Source organism: Eumetopias jubatus, unplaced genomic scaffold (assembly GCF_037043125.1).
Source record: "Eumetopias jubatus isolate StellerSeaLion01/CBP00866 unplaced genomic scaffold, mEumJub1_p1.0 scaffold_1, whole genome shotgun sequence".
In the NCBI taxonomy this organism is placed as follows: domain Eukaryota; kingdom Metazoa; phylum Chordata; class Mammalia; order Carnivora; family Otariidae; genus Eumetopias; species Eumetopias jubatus.
In genome coordinates, this window is record NW_028274807.1 from 109988618 (window position 1) to 110006691 (window position 18074).

The following is an 18074-nucleotide window of genomic DNA, read 5'->3' on the forward strand; positions in this document are numbered from 1 at the left end:
CACAGTGAAAGAAAGAGCTATTGTTAATGGACCCATAATAGAGGAATGGAGAAATTTCTCTAACTCTTAAGCGAGGGATACTCAGTTTGAGATCTAACAAATGATGACAAAGACTCTCCTGAGACTACATAATGGCTTTTGCAATTCATCTTGATTCTGCCAGCATAGATGGAGAGAGGCTTTCAGAGCAATGGTGATGCAAAGTTCAAGTTAACAGAGGACAGGTATATCTGTTTCAGTGGATTTCAGGTAGTCTGTGTAACACTGAGATGTTGGGATTACATAGACATAAATAAACATGGCAGAAACTAGTATACCTACTATTAAAAATATCCCAGGTCCAAGGGTGCTGATTGTCAAGTTTTCTTTAAAGCATCATCATTAATTACAGTCTCTGATTAATATTTACTATTAAGACTATTTTGTAAAGAAAAATTTAAAAATATTTTTAAAGAAGTGTCAAACATACAAGACCATATATGGCCATAGAAATATGATGTAGAGATGCCATAGAAATATTGTTATAAATTGGATCACAAGGCCACATGACACCTTATGACAAATGAGACAAATTAGTAGGAATGGTATATTTAGAAATGCCAAAACTATAAACTTTAATAAATATAGATATCTAATATTACATATTCCTTTTTTTTTAAGATTTATTTATTTGAGAGAGAGAGAGTATGAGCAGGAGGGGCAGAGGGGGAGGGAGAGAGAATCTCAAGCAGAGTCCACACTGAATGCAGAGCCGGACATAGGGCCCAGTCTCAGGACTCAAAGATCATGACCCAAACTGAAACGAAAATTCAGGCTCTTAACCAACTGAGCCACCCAGGTGCCTGTATGGCTCCCTTTTCAAATTACCTACATGGAAACACATAGTTTTTAAAAATTGAGAAGAATGGAATTTAATAATTACTTCAAAATATCAAATCAATCCATATTATTTTCTAAAATTAAGAAGACATTTATGACCTAAATAAATAAAAATGCATAAATTACTTTAAAATAAAATTGGATGAGCTGACCATGAAATTGCATTTAGATGCTGAGATTAAATTTTTAACAATATTTGTTCCTTTAAATTAAAAATTAAGGGATCATGCCCAGAAAAGATTCCTTGACTATAGTGATTATCCAGATCATTGTGATTGGCCAGCAATATTAGTGATTTTAAGACACGTTATATGATGTTGCCAGAAAGTCTCAGAATTGTAGGGGAAATATATTTTCTTTTCAATAATTAGAATATAATGAAAAATAAACAAAGTCCACAAAAGAAAATGACAGGGACACCTGGGTGGACACCTGGGTGGCTCAGTCGGCTAAGAGGCTGCCTTTAGATCAGGTCATGATCCCAGGGTCCTGGGATCAAGTCCCACATCGGGCTCCTTGCTCAGCAGGGAGTCTGCCTCTCCCTCTCCCTCTGCCTGCTTCTCCCCCAGCTCGTGTTCTCTCTCTCTCTGACAAATAAAATATTTAAAAAAAGAAAATTACAGAAGAATTTATTTGACTTCTTAATCTATGAGAATATCTTTTTATTTTGTGAATTCTGTATGATTTTTTTTTTTTGTATCCACACAGGAAAAACAAATCTAATATATCCTCTTGAAGTCTTCTCAGAGTACAGAACACTCTTGATCTCTCAGTGATATATTCTTTTGAAACTGAGTTTTTCAGGCCATAAATCCATAACATACTATTAAACACAGGGTCATGAGACTTTGGGGAAAAAATGGGTTTATAATACTTATAAAGTAAAAGTTGATTTTGATGACCCAGATAAAAAATAAACCTAGGATGGGGAATAAAATATTTGATTAAAATATAACTCATGTAGAAAGTTTAGTAGACCGTGAATAAGTAACTTAAAATATAGTCATAAAAATAAACAAGAAAGAGTAAAGGAAGTCACCTTTTTTATGTTATTTAAGCATATTGATTTCTGATGTAGTATTTTTAGTTGTAACAATTTCTTTGATCAGGTATATCAGAAAGTTAAACAAATACTATGTTCTTATATAATTAACTAATTCAAGGAAAGGATAATGTCAAATTTTAATTCACTTCAAGACAACAACTTACATTGCCCCACAAATTTTACTGAAAATTGCATCTGTTTTTGGTGACTATGTTAATAATTTAGGATTGCCCTGCTGGAAAGCAGTAAGATAGGTCTTCACATATTGATGAATCTCTATGACTACATCTGTCATCATTTCAAAAGCTTTCCTCATTTACAAAGCCTGGGAAATATTACAATATGCAAGCAGAAATTACAGGTGTAGCAAGGTGCTTCTTGATTGTTATTGGGTAATTACTGGACAATTTTCAGAATTTCTATATCCATAAAACCAGTTTTAGATAAAATTTAAGATTAGATTGCTATATGACTTGGCATGGCAATGAATACAGTAATGTAAAAGAGGGGATAGTCTCCAATTTTCATTCCCCACCATACTTCCCACCCCATCCCAGCAAGATCTTTCAAATAAGTTGGTATATTATTTCAAATACACAGCATATTACTTCAGGTTGTAGGAGGGCTCAGGAATGAATAAGTCTAATGGTTTGCAAATTTTCTTTTTGGTAATGAAATTCTCTTTTATTTTTTCCACTAAGAAAATTTCTATAGAACTCTAAACATGAGGAGGATTAAAGTGGACCATCTTGGGTTGAAGGGAAGCCTAGGGTGCAGATCAAAGGTGAAGCTTTGTTAACCGTTGCCATTTTGGTTCTACAATAGGGCTTTGTATGTGTATGTGGTATTACAGATTAGTATATATGCATATGTATATGTACACGTTCATACGTATGTATGTATATATATACATATTTGCATGTGTGTATATATATATAAAATATAAATACATATGTGTATATCATTTTCCTGTAAGTGCTCTAACTTGAGAATTTTATTTTCATACTTAAAAGGAAATATTTTTTTTCTAAATGAAGGAGATTCTGGGTTTATGAATACATGGAAATTTGGGCAGAATGGTATACCTGGAGAGGGCATTGGAGCTCTGAGCCCTTTTCCCACACCTTGCCCTACGCATGTCTCCCATCTGGCTGTGTGTGAGTTATATCCTTTTATAATAACATGATAATCTAGGACTTTCTCCCTCAAGGGTTGGGCATTGTAATGAGATGCCCTCTTGCACTGCAGCTTGTTATCCCAAAGCAGAATATGCTAGATTTCTACACTACAAAGGAAAAAAAAGTTACAGATTTTGATGGCATGTACCATGAAATTGAAGCAGAAACAGATAGAATGAATCTGTTCATTCTATTTCACACCCAGGTGACCGGAATGAATAAAGACATTTCCTCCATACTCATTAATTTATGGATCTACTCCCCACATGTGTTAAATCTGTTATAAACCTACCTAGAGTTACTAAAGTGCTCACAGGAGATCAGCCACCAGATACTGAGTATCAAATCAGAGAAATAATTGTGCAGTTCATCATGCAGAAGAATGGATTTTTGGCTGTTGCCCTAGCCAATACCAATCTTACAAACTCAGATCACCGAAGCTAGCTAAAGATATTGATCCTCAAGTTCTGAGGAACCCTGGAGTCATCACTAAACTAGATCTTATGGATGAAGAAACAGATGCCAGGGATGTCCTAGAGAACAAGATGCTGCCTCTTCGCAGGGGTTATGTGAGGATGATAAACAGAAGCTAGAAGAACATAAATATGAAGAAGGACCTTAAGGCTGCTTACACTGACAGAAAAGAAATTGCTTCTCTCACACCCAGCTTACAAACATATTGCTGATCTGGTGGGGACCCCATTCCTGCAGAAGTCCTTTAATCAGCAACTTATCAACCACATTTGAGATACTCTGCCAAACTTCAGGAACAAACTATAAGTTTGTTGCTCTTCACAGAACATGAAGTAGAAGCCTACAATAACTTTAAGCCAGAAGACCCTACCAGGAAGACGAAAGCATTGCTACAGGTAGATCGACAATTTGCTGTGGACTTTGAGAAGAGAATCAAAGGGTCAGGGGATCAAGTAGATACCCTGGAACTCTCAAGAGGTGCTAAAATCAATTGCATTTTCTATGAAGGCTTTCCTTCTGAAATAGTAAAGATGGAGTTCAATGAGAAAGAATTGTGAAGAGAAATAACCTATACAATCAAAAACATACACTGTGTCACGACAGGGTTTATTCCAGACGTTGCAATCCAAGCAATAGTCAAAAAAGGAATTGCAAAGCTGAGAGGGCCTTCTTTGAAGAGTGTAGATTTGGTAACATAAAAATTAATCAACACTGTCAAGAAGTATACCCCCCAAAATGGCAAACTTGCCCAGACCCTGAAAAGAAAGGATTGTTGCTAACCATGTTTGACAGCAAGAAGGCAAGACAAAACACCAGGCTATTGGTGGACATCCAAGTCTCCTACATCAACACCAAGCAGGAAGATTTCATTAACTTTGCAAATGCTCAGCAGAGGAGAAGTCAAGTTCATGAGAAAAACACAACTAGAAATTAGGTGATTTGCAAGGATTAGCTAGCCATCAACATCACTGGCATCATGCAAGGAGGCTCTAAAGGATATTGGTTTGTCCTGGCCACTGAAAGTTTGTCCTCATACAAAGATGACAAGGAAAAAGAAAAGAAGTATATACTTCCCTTGGACAACCTGGAAATTTGGGATGTGGACAAGAGCTTTGTGTCTAACAAATACATCTTTGCATTCTTTAATAAAGAACAAAAAAATGTTTACAAACGTTGTTTTCTTGAGCTGGCATGTGATTCATAGGAGGATGTAGGCAGCTGGAAGTCTGCTCTAATAAGAACTGAGGTTTCTCCTGATGAATCTTTAACTGCAAATAATGAGAATAACCAAGCAGAAAAGTTTTCCATAAACCCAGAAGTAGAGAGTCAAGTGAGGACCATTCATAACCTAGTAAGCTCCTACATGTCTACCATCCATACATGTGTTGACATCAAATTCTAAAAATGATAATGTACCTTATAATCAATAAGGTTAAAGATTCTGTGACTTCAGAGCTGTTAGCATATAACATGCTATATATGTTAGCATATATAGAGAATATATGCTAACATATATTCTCTAAAGCATATATTCTTTAGAGAACCAAAATACTCTGATGGAGGAATCTGCTGAGCAGGCTCATCACCAAGATGAAATGTTTCAAATGTACCAAACTCTTATAGAAAGCTTTGTGAGCATTGGTGACATCAACAGTGGCACTACCTTCACCCCTAACTCTGCTTCCTGTGGATGACTCCTAGAAACAGCAGTCCCACAGTTCATCCCCTCCAAGACTCACAACCCAAAGGAGGCAGACATTGAGTGCTCCTCTCCTGTGGCCCCATGGCCCACAACCAGCCAAAGGTCTGCTCCTGCCATTCTGCTCCTAGACCGCAGCCCCACTTGGGAGCTCCCCCAGTTCCATTCCAGCTGGCCCCTTACCTCTTTTTCCCAACAGCAGCAACTCATTGGAGTACCTCTACAAGTTCCCTCTCAGCCCACAAGCGCCCCTGCCAGTGTCCTGAATCATTCCCCCGAATTTTGAGGGAGGACAAACCCGCAATTCTTATGAGTGTCTCTTTGCATACCTAACATCAAGCTTTGGTGCCATGAATGAAGAAGCTGCCAAGCCTTGAAGACTCGGGCTCAGGAAACACAGATGACTAATTGACTTGTGTGACTAGCCTATGTCTGATTTCTCCACAATCACATACTGGAAACAACCTGACTTACTCCCTCTTCAACAACCCTCTAACAGTTTGATTTTTAGAAACTGAGTGTCATTTGAACAAATGATGAATTTGTGTTGTGATTTCTGATTTCAGCTATGAGCTTTCTATTATCCTCACCATTCTTCTCCTTTAAAGAACAAATAAATAAATTTATGATTCGGTATTCTGAAAAAAAAAATAGAGAAGTTGGAATGCTTCCCAAGTGATTGAATGAGGCCAGTATAACTCTTATATCAAAACCTGACAAAGAGCTTTTAAAAAATAGAAATCCCTCAAATCTTTAATTTTAGCAAATGGAAAACAGTAATATACAAAAATTTAAGTCATCATGACCAAGTGAGGCTCATGTCTGGAATGCAAGCATAATTTTACATCTGAAAATAAATTCACATAACTTAACACATTGAAAGAAAAATCACACGGTCATCTCAATAGATGCATTAAAAACATTTAGCAAATTTGGGGTGCCTGAGTGGCTCAGTCAGTTAGGCATCCAACTCTTGGTGTCAGTTCAGGTCCTGATCTCAGGGTGGCTCACCCTCAGCACGGAGTCTGCTTGTCCCTCTCCCTCCTGCTCTGCCCCTCTCCCACCTGCTCACTTGCTGGCAATCTCTCTTAAATAAATAAATAAATAAATAAATAAATAAATAAATAAATAAATAAATAAAATCTTAAAACATTTATCAAATTTAATACCTATTAATGGAAACACTATCTGCAAACTAGGAATAGAAAGGATTTCCTCAACCAATAGAAGCTGCAAACTGGGAACAGAAAGGACTTCCTCAACCAATAAAAACCAACTATGAAAAGCCTTCAGTTAACTTCATATTTATTTGTGAAGTGTTGAGCAATTTCCTCCTAAGATTCAGAGCAAGACAATTATATTCAATATCATCCTGAAAGCCCTAGCCAGTGCACCAATTAAGAAAATTATAAAGATTGGAAAGAAAGAATTAAAACTGTCTCTAGTCGTGGAAGATATGATTGTGTAGAAAATCCTAGGAAATGTTAAAAAAATACTAGAATCTATAAGTGAAACTTTTAAGAATATGATTTTTTTTAAAAAAGGATATGATTATAAAATGTCAATGTAAAAATCAAACGTATTTCTATATACTGTCAAAGAAACATTTGGAAAATATTATTTTACATGAAAATTTTCCAAAATAACTCAGGAATTAATTGAAGAAAGATTTGTAAGATATCCACATTGAACAAGTAAAATACTACTTGTCAATTTAGAAATTGACAAGATATCCCAACATTTTGATGGAAAAGATCTAGAGTAGTAGGGAACAATTTTGAAGAAAGGACAAAGCTGAAGTCAATGAAGTATCAATGGAACAGAAGAGATGATCAGAAATAGTCATATTATGGTCAACTGATCTTAGACTCAAGCATCACTCTAATCCAATGAGAAAGGATGGTCTTTTCAACAAATGATGCCAGGGAACTGATTATCTGCGCAGGGGAAAAAAATGAATTTTGACCTCATTCCCTCAGAATAAAGACAAAACATACCTGTTGAGTCACTCCTGTTGCCAAATTGCCCCCAGAACTGTCTCCTGAAATACAGACTCAGGTAGGATCTACTCCGTATTTTGTAAGAATTTCATCTTGAAGAAAAAACTTAACTGCAGTGAGGCAATCTTCATATGGAATTGGAAAGTGGTGTTGAGGAGCTAGCCTATAGCTTTAAAAAAGAACAATTCATTTAAACAATTTTTTAAAGTACCGTTTATGGTTGTATCTTTCCACGTAGCTTTTAAATTCCAAATAGATAAAATTTAACACCCATCTCTACTGTTTAATCTTCCAAAAATCAAACTTGAGTTTTTCCACTAACTCCTTATTATTTGAAAAAAAAGAAAATTGGTATAAAGGTTTTTAACCTTGTATCTAAGTTCCCTGGTTAGCATTGTGTGTGAGGAGTAGGGGATATTATGAACTCCCTAAGACTGTAAGCATAATTTTTAGGTAAAGCACATTTTGGATTGGATATACTCTACAGCTTATATCATCTTCTCAATGTAACTGATGATCCAAACATTAAATATGTATATATGAAAAGCACCATGGATTTTTGAAGGCAGCAGATCTAAGAGAATATTATAGGCAAAGTATTATATTTTTCAAGGTCATTTAGAAAAAAATTCTACATGCTTGCAATGTACATATCTCACCATGGATAATCCCCAGGAGTTGATTTTAGATGAAAATTTTGAAGTATAAATAACATTTTAAATATGGTAGGGAGGTCGATTGTTTCTGATAAATTCATTTATAAGGTAAACTATCACACCACAGTTTTAATGGATATAAATGGACTTTTCTCCCTATACATGTGGACCAATAAAAATAGAATAATTCTATTAGCCTGATATCTATCAGGGCTAACTTTTCCTTTTAGCTCTTTAGAATAATAAAATTTGTAAATATAAGTACTTCATATTAAATGCTGGTGATATAATACTTAAAATTTTATCATAAATTATTATTTAGAAAGTCCTAAACGAAGTATAGGTTAAACTCACCCCAAAGATGTTGGTGTCTATTACTTTAAATGCAGTAGATTTAGACTTTTTTAGGGCAAAGAACAACACAAATCATAAGGATTTGATAGGATATATAAGCCAGACACAAACATATCACTATATTAAAACAGATTTAAAATGAGAAGGTTTAGATTACTTCAAAAAGCTATGAAGATAAGGGGTGTTTGGGTGGCTTAGTTAGTTAAGTGTCTGACTTCAGCTCAGGTCATGATCTCAGGGTCCTGGGATTGAGCCCAGCTTCAGGCTCCTGGCTCAGTGCAGAGTCTGCCTCTGTCTTTCCTCCTGCTCATGCTCTCTTTGTTTCTCTCTCTCTCAAATAAATAAATAAAATCTTTAAAAAAAAAAAGCTATGAAGGTTAAAAAAAAAGTAATGTCCTCATATTATAAATTAGAAGTATCCTTGAAAATAGGAAGTTCTACTTACTGTAAGTAACCATAATGACAACATTGTCAATCACTCTTTAGATGATCAAATTGTCACTTTAGTTGTCTCTCTAAATTTTCATAGCTTCCTTGCTAAAAAACAAACAAACAAAAAACCTATGTCACTATGTCCTCTAAGAACTATTGGATTAGAAGTCTCTAAGTATGTTTTTGTTACTATGGACTAGGGAAGAGGGGTCAAAAAAATTCCTCTTAGGAATCAGCTTCAGAAATATAGACTGTATCCATCTAAGAAAATATTGAACTGTCCTGAGACGTTCTGATATTTTCTAGCAAAATCCAGAATATAAGATCACTTTTCCTGAGAGTGACTTAGCATTCTTAGCTGATCCCAACCTTTATCTCCTACATTACTCTAAACAAGAATTACTATAAAATAAAATATTTTATCCCCAACCCAAACACCACCTACCAACCCAAATGTGTAATAATTTATTTTTTCCTACCTAGCTATGTTATCTGGGGCACAAGTTGGGACCTAAGTTTTATGTGTCTAGAGCAAGTGTTTCCAAAGTGCTCACTCAAGGATGTCATTCAGAGACTCACAGAATCACAGAAGAATATGAGATAGTGGACTCTTTTGAGGAATGGTCTATGTTGCAATGGTGACAAATAAAATAGAGTGATTTTTAAAGAATTGTATCTGAGGCATAGTTGACTTGATTTGGAAATCAAACGTCTACTTGGTGAAGGCAAAATCATAGTAACAAAAGAAAAGCATCTCTTACTCCACTCCTACAACAACAACATTGAGTTTCTTTGCAGTTCATCTATTCAGGGCATCAAAAGCCATATTCTCTGAAATGAAGAAATAAATGTCAAAGTACTCTCTGTAATTAAACAGCAACAGAAATGCTTACAGCTATGAACTTGGAGAGAAATATGATTTGTGAGTGTTATAAAGGAACCCATATTTCCCATTCCATTTTTATGCAGAGGGACCAGAATCAGCATGACACACTCTATAGGAGTGTCTCCTCAGTCACTGTCTCCAGGTATGAAAAGAGGACTTTGCAGATTGGTGGTTTTGGGGAAGAGAAACTAGGCTCAGCCCATTCTATTTTTCTCTTTTCTTTTTTTTTTTAATTTTTTATTGTTATGTTAATCACCATATATTACATCATTTGTTTTGGTGTAGTGTTCCATGATTCATTGTTTGTTCATAACACCCAGTGCTCCATGCAGAATGTGCCCTCTTTGATACCCATCACCAGGCCAACCCATCCCCCCACCCTCCTCTAGAAACCTCAGTTTGTTTTTCAGAGTCCATCATCTCTCCTGGTTCGTCTCCCCCTCTGACTATTTTTCTCTTTTCATCTGCTGCCTGTCCACAAGGATCCTCACTCCCACGAACCTTCTGTGGCTTGCTGAATTTTACTCTGCTTGTTCCTTCAGGCAGCAAGTTTCATAGGGAGGCAGTGTGCGATTGGTCAGCAGGGCCAGCCACTACAGATGAGTTAATCTAACTCAAGAGTGTCATGACAATACCCTAAATACACATTCTCCAAAGCCTTCTTTGGAAATAATGGTTATATTTTGACTGTCATTTACTTGAATTTTGTGTATAATCTTTAACTGGTTCAGAATTCAGGGGAGAAAGTAATAGATGTACTGACTCTCTGAAACCACAGCACTCGATAATATGGTTCTTTGAACTTCCAAATTCTTTGAATATGCCACATTATAAAATGATGCAATAACCTCTGTATTTAAGACAGAGTCTAAGGAAAAGCCACTAGTTTTGACAGAGCCTCTGGCAAGTCAGTATGTGGACTTAGATGTATATATCCATTTTGGCACACATGGCACACAAGCCATCGTCCCTCTTCCTAGTGTACACACATATCTCATCCCAGGTACCTACAAATCCAGTTTACCAATGCCCTAGCCACAAACCTTTGGAAACTCTGTGACATCTGCTATTACTTTATTTACCACAGGATCCTAGATATTTAGAGAATTCTAGAGCTGTGATCAAATTCCAAACTTTTCCAAGATGTCCCCTGCACGTTAACAAAACTTCAAATTAAAAAACTAATGATTATGTTAATCTCCATACATTACATCATTAGTTTTTGATGTAGTGTTCCACGATTCATTGTTTATGTATATCACCCATAACATAATAAAAAAATAAAAATAAAATAAAATAATAAAAACTAATGAAATACTGGGTGAGTGACTACCATGAAAATAGAAAAGTAAGTCAGGTAGTTTTTTAGGTAGAAAAATAATGTTTTCATTAAAGATTGAGTTGATAATTTGCAAGACAAGACAATGGGTAGATAAACACCAAAATGTACAAGACATAAGAACCCTCTAACCCTCACGCGGAAAGCCCCTCAGTGATATGTTTCAAACTTGTCTTCATTTTTATTTCCCAATACTTTTCACTTGTCTCACAACAAAAGTCAGTTTAAGTTTTCTGTTTCCCATTCTTTTTCTCCAGCTGTCCTAACTCATGATCTTTGCTGATATAATCTGTTGGCTCATGTTTTTCTATATGTCCAATTACTGAACTTATATCACTTGAAGAACCCAGATAGAAACAAGAAGATATTAGGTTAGATGTCAAAAAACAACCACCACAGTTCTATGTAAAAAAGTCTACTAGAGAAATATCTTCTTATATTTCTTAGTTCTCAAAGCAACTTCAGCAAGTTTAAAGGAGAAAAAAAAATAGGAAGCCTAGGAAACAAAGAAAGGAAATTGAAATTAATAAATACCAGAGAATAGTTATAGTGTCTATGTCCTGATTTGTCAAAAAATAGAAGATATCTAAGACTTTTATAGTTTATTTATATAAGTTCTGACAGATCTATGAATAATGTCCAAATATAAAGTCAAGACACAGAAAGAAGACACAACTGAAATTCAGCTGAACAAGAAATTGGAATGTGTGTCCTGAATAATTGTGTCCTGAATAATTTGCACATTTTTAGGAATTGCTGATCATAATCATTGCATTTGTCAATGAAGGGGAAATCAATCTGATAATCAGGAACACTTCTAATTTATTTTTCGAACAAAGTGATATTTTCCCATCTGTGAGCATGTCTCTTGTGCTAACTGAAGTCCCAGGTAATATGTATATGGATACTTGGATATTTCATAGACCTTATCAAAACCTTAATGGCATTAATACATCTCTTTAGAGACAAATGAAGCCAAATTGGTATTTAATTTATCTTATATATCTTATCTTATAATGTATTTTATAAAGGAAGTAAAGTATTCCCACCCCCCTAATGCCTGATATAAATTAAATTATAGGTGAAATCTAATTTACTGAAAAGATTAAGGAGGTAAAAAAGACATAAAAGTACTGGGAAAACATTTTGACTAATAATCCCTCCAGAGAACAATAGAATTTCCTTTCAGTCATTCATTTTGTTTTCTCAGAAGACATTTATTTGTTGAACACTCATTGTATAGAAAATGCTTTGGTAGATGCTAAGAGGTGATTCCCCTTCCTGGAGAGATGCTAAACCAAACATGCAACACAATTATAAAACAAAACAAGGATTGTTGCCATCAGGTAAATACAAGTTGCAATGAACCATATAGCAACATTGCTAAAGTCTTTTAAAGCCAGAGAAGACTACACACACACCCTCACCCACAAAATGATGCTTTTCATGAACATAAGAGGGTGAGCAGGAGTTTTCTTGAAGTAAGATGGGAAGGACATTCTAGAAAAGCATACCCAGGTATAGAAATAAGAATTCACAGAGGGTTTGGGAACTAAATATTACAGCTCAGTATGCTTGAAACAATATTATGAAGGGAAGCATTGGCAAGAAAAGTAAAAATGTAAGAACCTGGAAATCTGAACACCATGCTGATGGATTTAGATTTATTTTATTATGTGATGAAAGTCACTGAAAAGTTTAAACAAAGAAATCATATAACCAGATTTGCATGTAGAAAGATCCAGTACACTAAGTGTAGAAGATGAAATAGAGTTGAACAGGACACAGGCAGAGACATCAGAAAGGAACATCTTTAAAGGATCATGAAGTACTAAATTGTGTTAATGAAGTCAAAATGTTCAGAAGTAGAATGAATGGGATATGGTAATTTGATGTGAGCACTAAGGAACTACAAATAATTGACCATAATTGCTATTTACTGAGAGATTTCAGGTGTTGGTTTAGATGGGTGGTGGGTTTTTTTGTTTGTTGTCTGAGGCCATTTGGACACAAGACAATAAATTGTGTTTGGTCCTACTGAACTTGAGATGTGTGTGGTTTGTCCAGTTATAATGTCTAAGTGATAGCTGTATATATGGATCCAGGACTCAGGAATACTATCAGGGAAGCAGATTCAGGACTGGATGTCAGCAGCATGTGGGTATTTGGAGAAGAGAAAAGATAGAGAAAAGATTAGAAAAGAGTGTGTAAAGTCAAAACCCAAAGGTAGGGAGAGAATTCTGGGGGGCAGGAATATTTATAGGGAAAAATGAAAGGGGGGAAATTGGAAGGGGAGACGATCATGAGAGACTATGGACTCTGAGAAACAAACTGAGGGTTCTAGAGGGGAGAGGGGTAGGGGGACGGGCTAGCCTGGTGATGGGTATTAAAGAGGGCACGTTCTGCATGGGCACTGGGTGTTATACGCAAACAATGAATCATGGAACACTATATCAGGAACTAATGATGTAATGTATGGTGATTAACATAACATAATATAAAATTTTAAAAAAAGAATAAATGTGGAAAATCTGTTATTTTCTTTGGTTTGTTTTTAATTATTTTATTTATTTATTTGTTTGTTTGTTTATTTGAGAGAGAGAGAGAGCATAAGCGAGGGGAGGGAGAGGGACAAGCAGACTCCAAGATTAGCAAGAGGTCCAACGTGGGGCTTGATCTCATGATCCTGAGATCATGACCTGAGCCAAAACTAAGAGTCGAAGCTTAACCAACTGAGCCATGCAGGTGGCCCTGTTTTGTTTTTAAATGAGAGATGAGAGAGAGATGAGAAAACAAGGAATGACAGAGGAAATCTAGGAGATACTTTGTCATAGAAACAGGGAGGAGCAGTGCATGTCAAAGAAGAGAAAAGACTAGTCTTCATCAAATGCAGTAGATTGTAGAGATCAAGGAATTAATTAAAGGCGGGAAAAGAAAGGAGTAGGGAAGGACTAGAGCTTGTAGGGCAAAGAAATGGGTCTGAGAAAGAAGGGAAAGTGAAAGGGACTGATTACGAGGAGGAATTCATGGTCAAGTGGAAAAAAAAATTTTAAGATGAGAATGACCATAGGGCGCCTGGTTGTCCCAAAGTTAGGGAGAAGATAACTAGAAAGGCAAAATTACAGCCTAACCATTTTAGCATTTTGTATATTAATCTGAGTTTTTGTGTCTCATTAATTTTCCATGCTAATTTTCTCTATGACTAGTGCTCAGAACTTATATTTGGTTAAGTGCAGCTTGCTGTATTGCATGTATCTTTACAAGGTTCTCAAACTATTTGGAACAAAATGAGGCTTAGAGAAAGGCAAAAGGTAAAAAAAAAAATCATTTATTACCTGTTTATCTTTCCTCCGTTCTATTCATTTGTTTAACTAAATAGAACAGTGCCTCCTCCTTATATACCAGCACTACTGGATCATCAAGTTTTTCAAAGTTCTCATAAAGGGAAATGTATTCATGTTTTTGATTTGAATCTGTTATATATGCCTCTTAGAATCACTGCCAGAGATAAATAGGGAAACTAGACCTCATAGGAAGAGTTTATTTTTTTTAAGATTTTATTTACTTACTGGACAGAGAGAGAGCACAAGCAGGGGGAGCAATTGGTAGGCAGAAAGTACCCTGGGATCATGACCTGAGTCGAAAACAGATGCTTAAACAACTGAGCCACCCAGCCTCCTCAAATAAGACGACTTTATTATAAAATAGGTCTATTTTGTGTTTTCCTTTAAGAATCAAGACTAGCTACCATTCTAAGCTTTATCACTGTTAGCATTATTGTTATCAGTAACTACAAACTTGACCTTGTAGCCTCCAACAATGTAGGACTCTGATTTACCATTTAAAACATCTGCCTCACTTCGATGCTTCTGCTCCTGAATATATTCTGATCCCAAAGAAAACAAGTTATACTAATTGATTCATTCATACCCTACTTTCATTTGATATGAGTTCATTCAGTATAAAAGCTGAGAAAAAAATTCTTAGCAAAACCAAACCAAACAAAAACAGAAATAATGATCTCCATGATATTTTTTTACCAAACATGCCTGTGTCTATCTCTCTACTAGATATCGAATATTTACAGCTACACTTATACTTACTATTCATATAAGTATGCATATTTATATTAAAAAGTTCTTATATCAAAAATATACAGCCAGTTATAGTTTTTCCTTATATGGTGAACTTAATGAGACTTCCAAAACAAAGGTACCACCGTGAATATAGATTACAGCTCGTCTTGAGGTTTCTGACTTTCTCTTTGGCAAGTACAAACATACTGTAAGATCCACAAATTCTGTATCCAGCACTGTGATATACTCATCGGAAACAGGTTGGGTATGGTCCAGCCTCAATATCATGGAAATAAGCTCTTCATATTTCATAATACTTATACTGTCAAAACACATAGCCTGTAAAAGCAAACAAAATTGAACATTTTCATCTTTACCATCAAATGCATAGAAAGAGAAAATTAAAAAAAGAAAACATAAGCAAAATAAACAGAAATAGAATGTTTGTAACAATTATTTCCAAATAATACTGCATAGATTTTAGTCTACAAGCTTGTTGAAAATCTTAAGTATTGTGTATTTCAGATTAGTAACTGTGTCATTCAACAGCCGTCAGTTTACCAGCAGCTTTGTTTAATGTCCATCATAATTATTTTTTTAAAAGATTTTATTTATTTATTTGACAGAGAGAGAAACACAGCGAGAGAGGCAACACAAGCAGGGGGAGTGGGAGAGGGAGAAGCCCGTCTCCCGCGGAGCAGGGAGCCCAATGCGGGACTCGATCCCAGGACCCTGGTACCATGACCTGAGCCAAAAGCAGACGCTTAATGACTGAGCCACCCAGGCGCCCCCATCATAATTATTTCTTCATTGTAAATTCTTATCTGAAAAACGTCCAGGTCTTGTACCACCTTTTCTTGTTGTTTTGTAGGCATGCTGTCACCTTTTTCTTCTTTATGGTTCACTTTATTTAATCCAAAATTTTAAATGTTGTCTTATGACCACACTATTAGTTATTTAAATGTCCTGGTTTTCAACTCCAAATAGATTTATTTCCTTCACCCCCCAACCCTGTCCCCGAAATCCCATATTTGATATCACTGAAGAAATCTCTCCCTGGTATTTCTGACAACTTTTCTAGGATCATTGTGACATTTCACTGGACAGTTTACTCAAAAGAAGAACCTCAAAAATGACATGGTCAATGGGAGGGCAGAGCAAGATGGTGGAGGAGTAGGAGACCTGGATTTTGTCTGGTCTCAGGAATTCAGCTGGATAGGGATCAAACCATTCTGAACACCTACGAACTCATCAGGAGATCGAAGAAGAGAGTACCAACAACTCTCTGAACAGAGAAGCGACCACTTACTGGAAGGTAGGACGTGTGGAGAAGTGAATCCGATATTCGGGAGGATAGATGGCGGGGGAGGGGGCCTCCGCCGCCGCTTCTGGCAATTGATAGAGCTGCGGAGCACAAGATCGGAACTTTTAGAAGCCGGCTCCACGGAGGGATGTCGCTCCAGTGGCTAAGCGGGGGTGGGGTGGAGGGGGTGGAATCCTCCCGGGACAGTGTGGTCTCAGGACCCTTGGGGTCACAGAAAGACCAGGGGTGACTGAGTGCACCAGAGCTCCCAGGTATCGGAGCAGGGAAGCCGGCTGCAGAGACGGAGCCGAGGCGTGGGCTCTCAGCTCGGGGTTGCCATAAAATGTGATCCACGGCCCAGTCGGGCCACTGCTCCTCCAACAAGGACCCAACAAACGGCAGAGCCGGGGAGACTCCCCTTCCTCCCCGGGGAAGAGTGGCACGGGAGCGCACCGCAGGGATCTGCTGGGTTTGGAGACTCCACACGGGGTCGGGTGCCAGAGATAGAAACTCTCGGTCACAGGCCGGGTGAGCACGCAGTGCGGCCAGAGAACAGGGAAACAGGAGTGACTGTTTTTCTCTGGGGGCGCACTGAGGAGCGGGGCCCTGAGTTCTCAGCTCCTCCGGGTGGAGATTGGGAGGCCACCATTTTCGCCCTGGTCCTCCAAAGCTGTGAGAGCTTGCAGGGAACAAAAGCTCCTGAGAGCAAACCCGAGCAGCTTGCTTAGCCCAGACGGACAAGGGTGGGGCAATTCCGCCTCTGGCAAAGACATTTGGAAACCACAGCAACAGGCCCCTCCCCCAGAAGATCAGCACGAACAGCCAGCAAGCCAAGACCAAGTTTACCGATCAAGGAGAACAGGAGAACTCCAGCGCTAGGGGAATACTGCACATAGAATTCATGCCTTTTTTTTTTTTTACCATGATTCATTAGTTCATCAAAGTTAATTTTTTTAACTGTTTTTTTTAATTTTTCTTTTTCCCTTTTTCAACCAACATCTTATCAATCTCTCTTTAAAAAAAAAACATTTTTTATTTTTCATTTTGAGAGTCATTTTTATCCCTTCATAGTAGTTACCCTTATTTTTGGCATTTATATATATAAGTTGTTCTCTCTTTAAAATTTTGAGATACAGTTTCTTCTAACAGATCAAAATATACTCTAAATCACTAGTGTATGGCTTTGTTCTAGTCTCCTGCCTGATCACATTCTCTCCCTTTTTTCTTTTTTTTTTTAAATCTTCTTTCTTTTTTCAAACAACTTCTTATCTTATCAATTCCTTTTATAAAATCTTTTATAATTTTCATCTTTACAGTCATCTTCCATCCCTTCATTGTATCAACTCTTATTTTGTACATATATATCTTTCTTCCCTTAAAATTTTAGGAGGCACTTTTTTCTAACAGACCAAAATACGCCCAAAATCTAGTGTGTGGCACTGATCTATGCACTAGCCTGATTGTATTTGATAATATTCTGCCTTTTTTGTATTGTTCTGTTTTTGTTTTTATCTTTTTTTTTCTCTTTCTTTTTTCTTTCTTTCCCTTTCTTTTCCCCTGGTTTCAGGTCTTTTCTGATTTGTATACAGTCTATTTGCTGGGGACGTTGTAAACCTGTTAGCATTTTGTTCTCTCATTCATCTATTCTCCTCTGGACAAAATGAGAAGACGAAAAAAATCATCTCAGCAAAAAGAACAAGAGGTAGTACCATCAGCCAGGGACCTACTCAATATCGACATTACTACAATGTCG

The 18074-nt window shown here is 36.6% G+C and overlaps 1 protein-coding gene and 1 pseudogene across 1 annotated transcript in view; one reads left to right on the forward strand and one right to left on the reverse strand.

Moving 5' to 3' along the window:
• The window catches only part of LOC114209122 (arylacetamide deacetylase-like 2), a 36364-nt gene that overhangs the window by 10842 nt on the left and 7448 nt on the right, over positions 1–18074 (reverse strand). The window contains 3 exon segments of the mRNA XM_028103166.1: positions 7273–7444; positions 9479–9548; positions 15132–15357. Of these exon segments, the coding sequence (XP_027958967.1) occupies positions 7273–7444; positions 9479–9548; positions 15132–15357 (468 nt within the window).
• On the forward strand, positions 169–5652 carry LOC114208958 (dynamin-3-like; annotated as a pseudogene).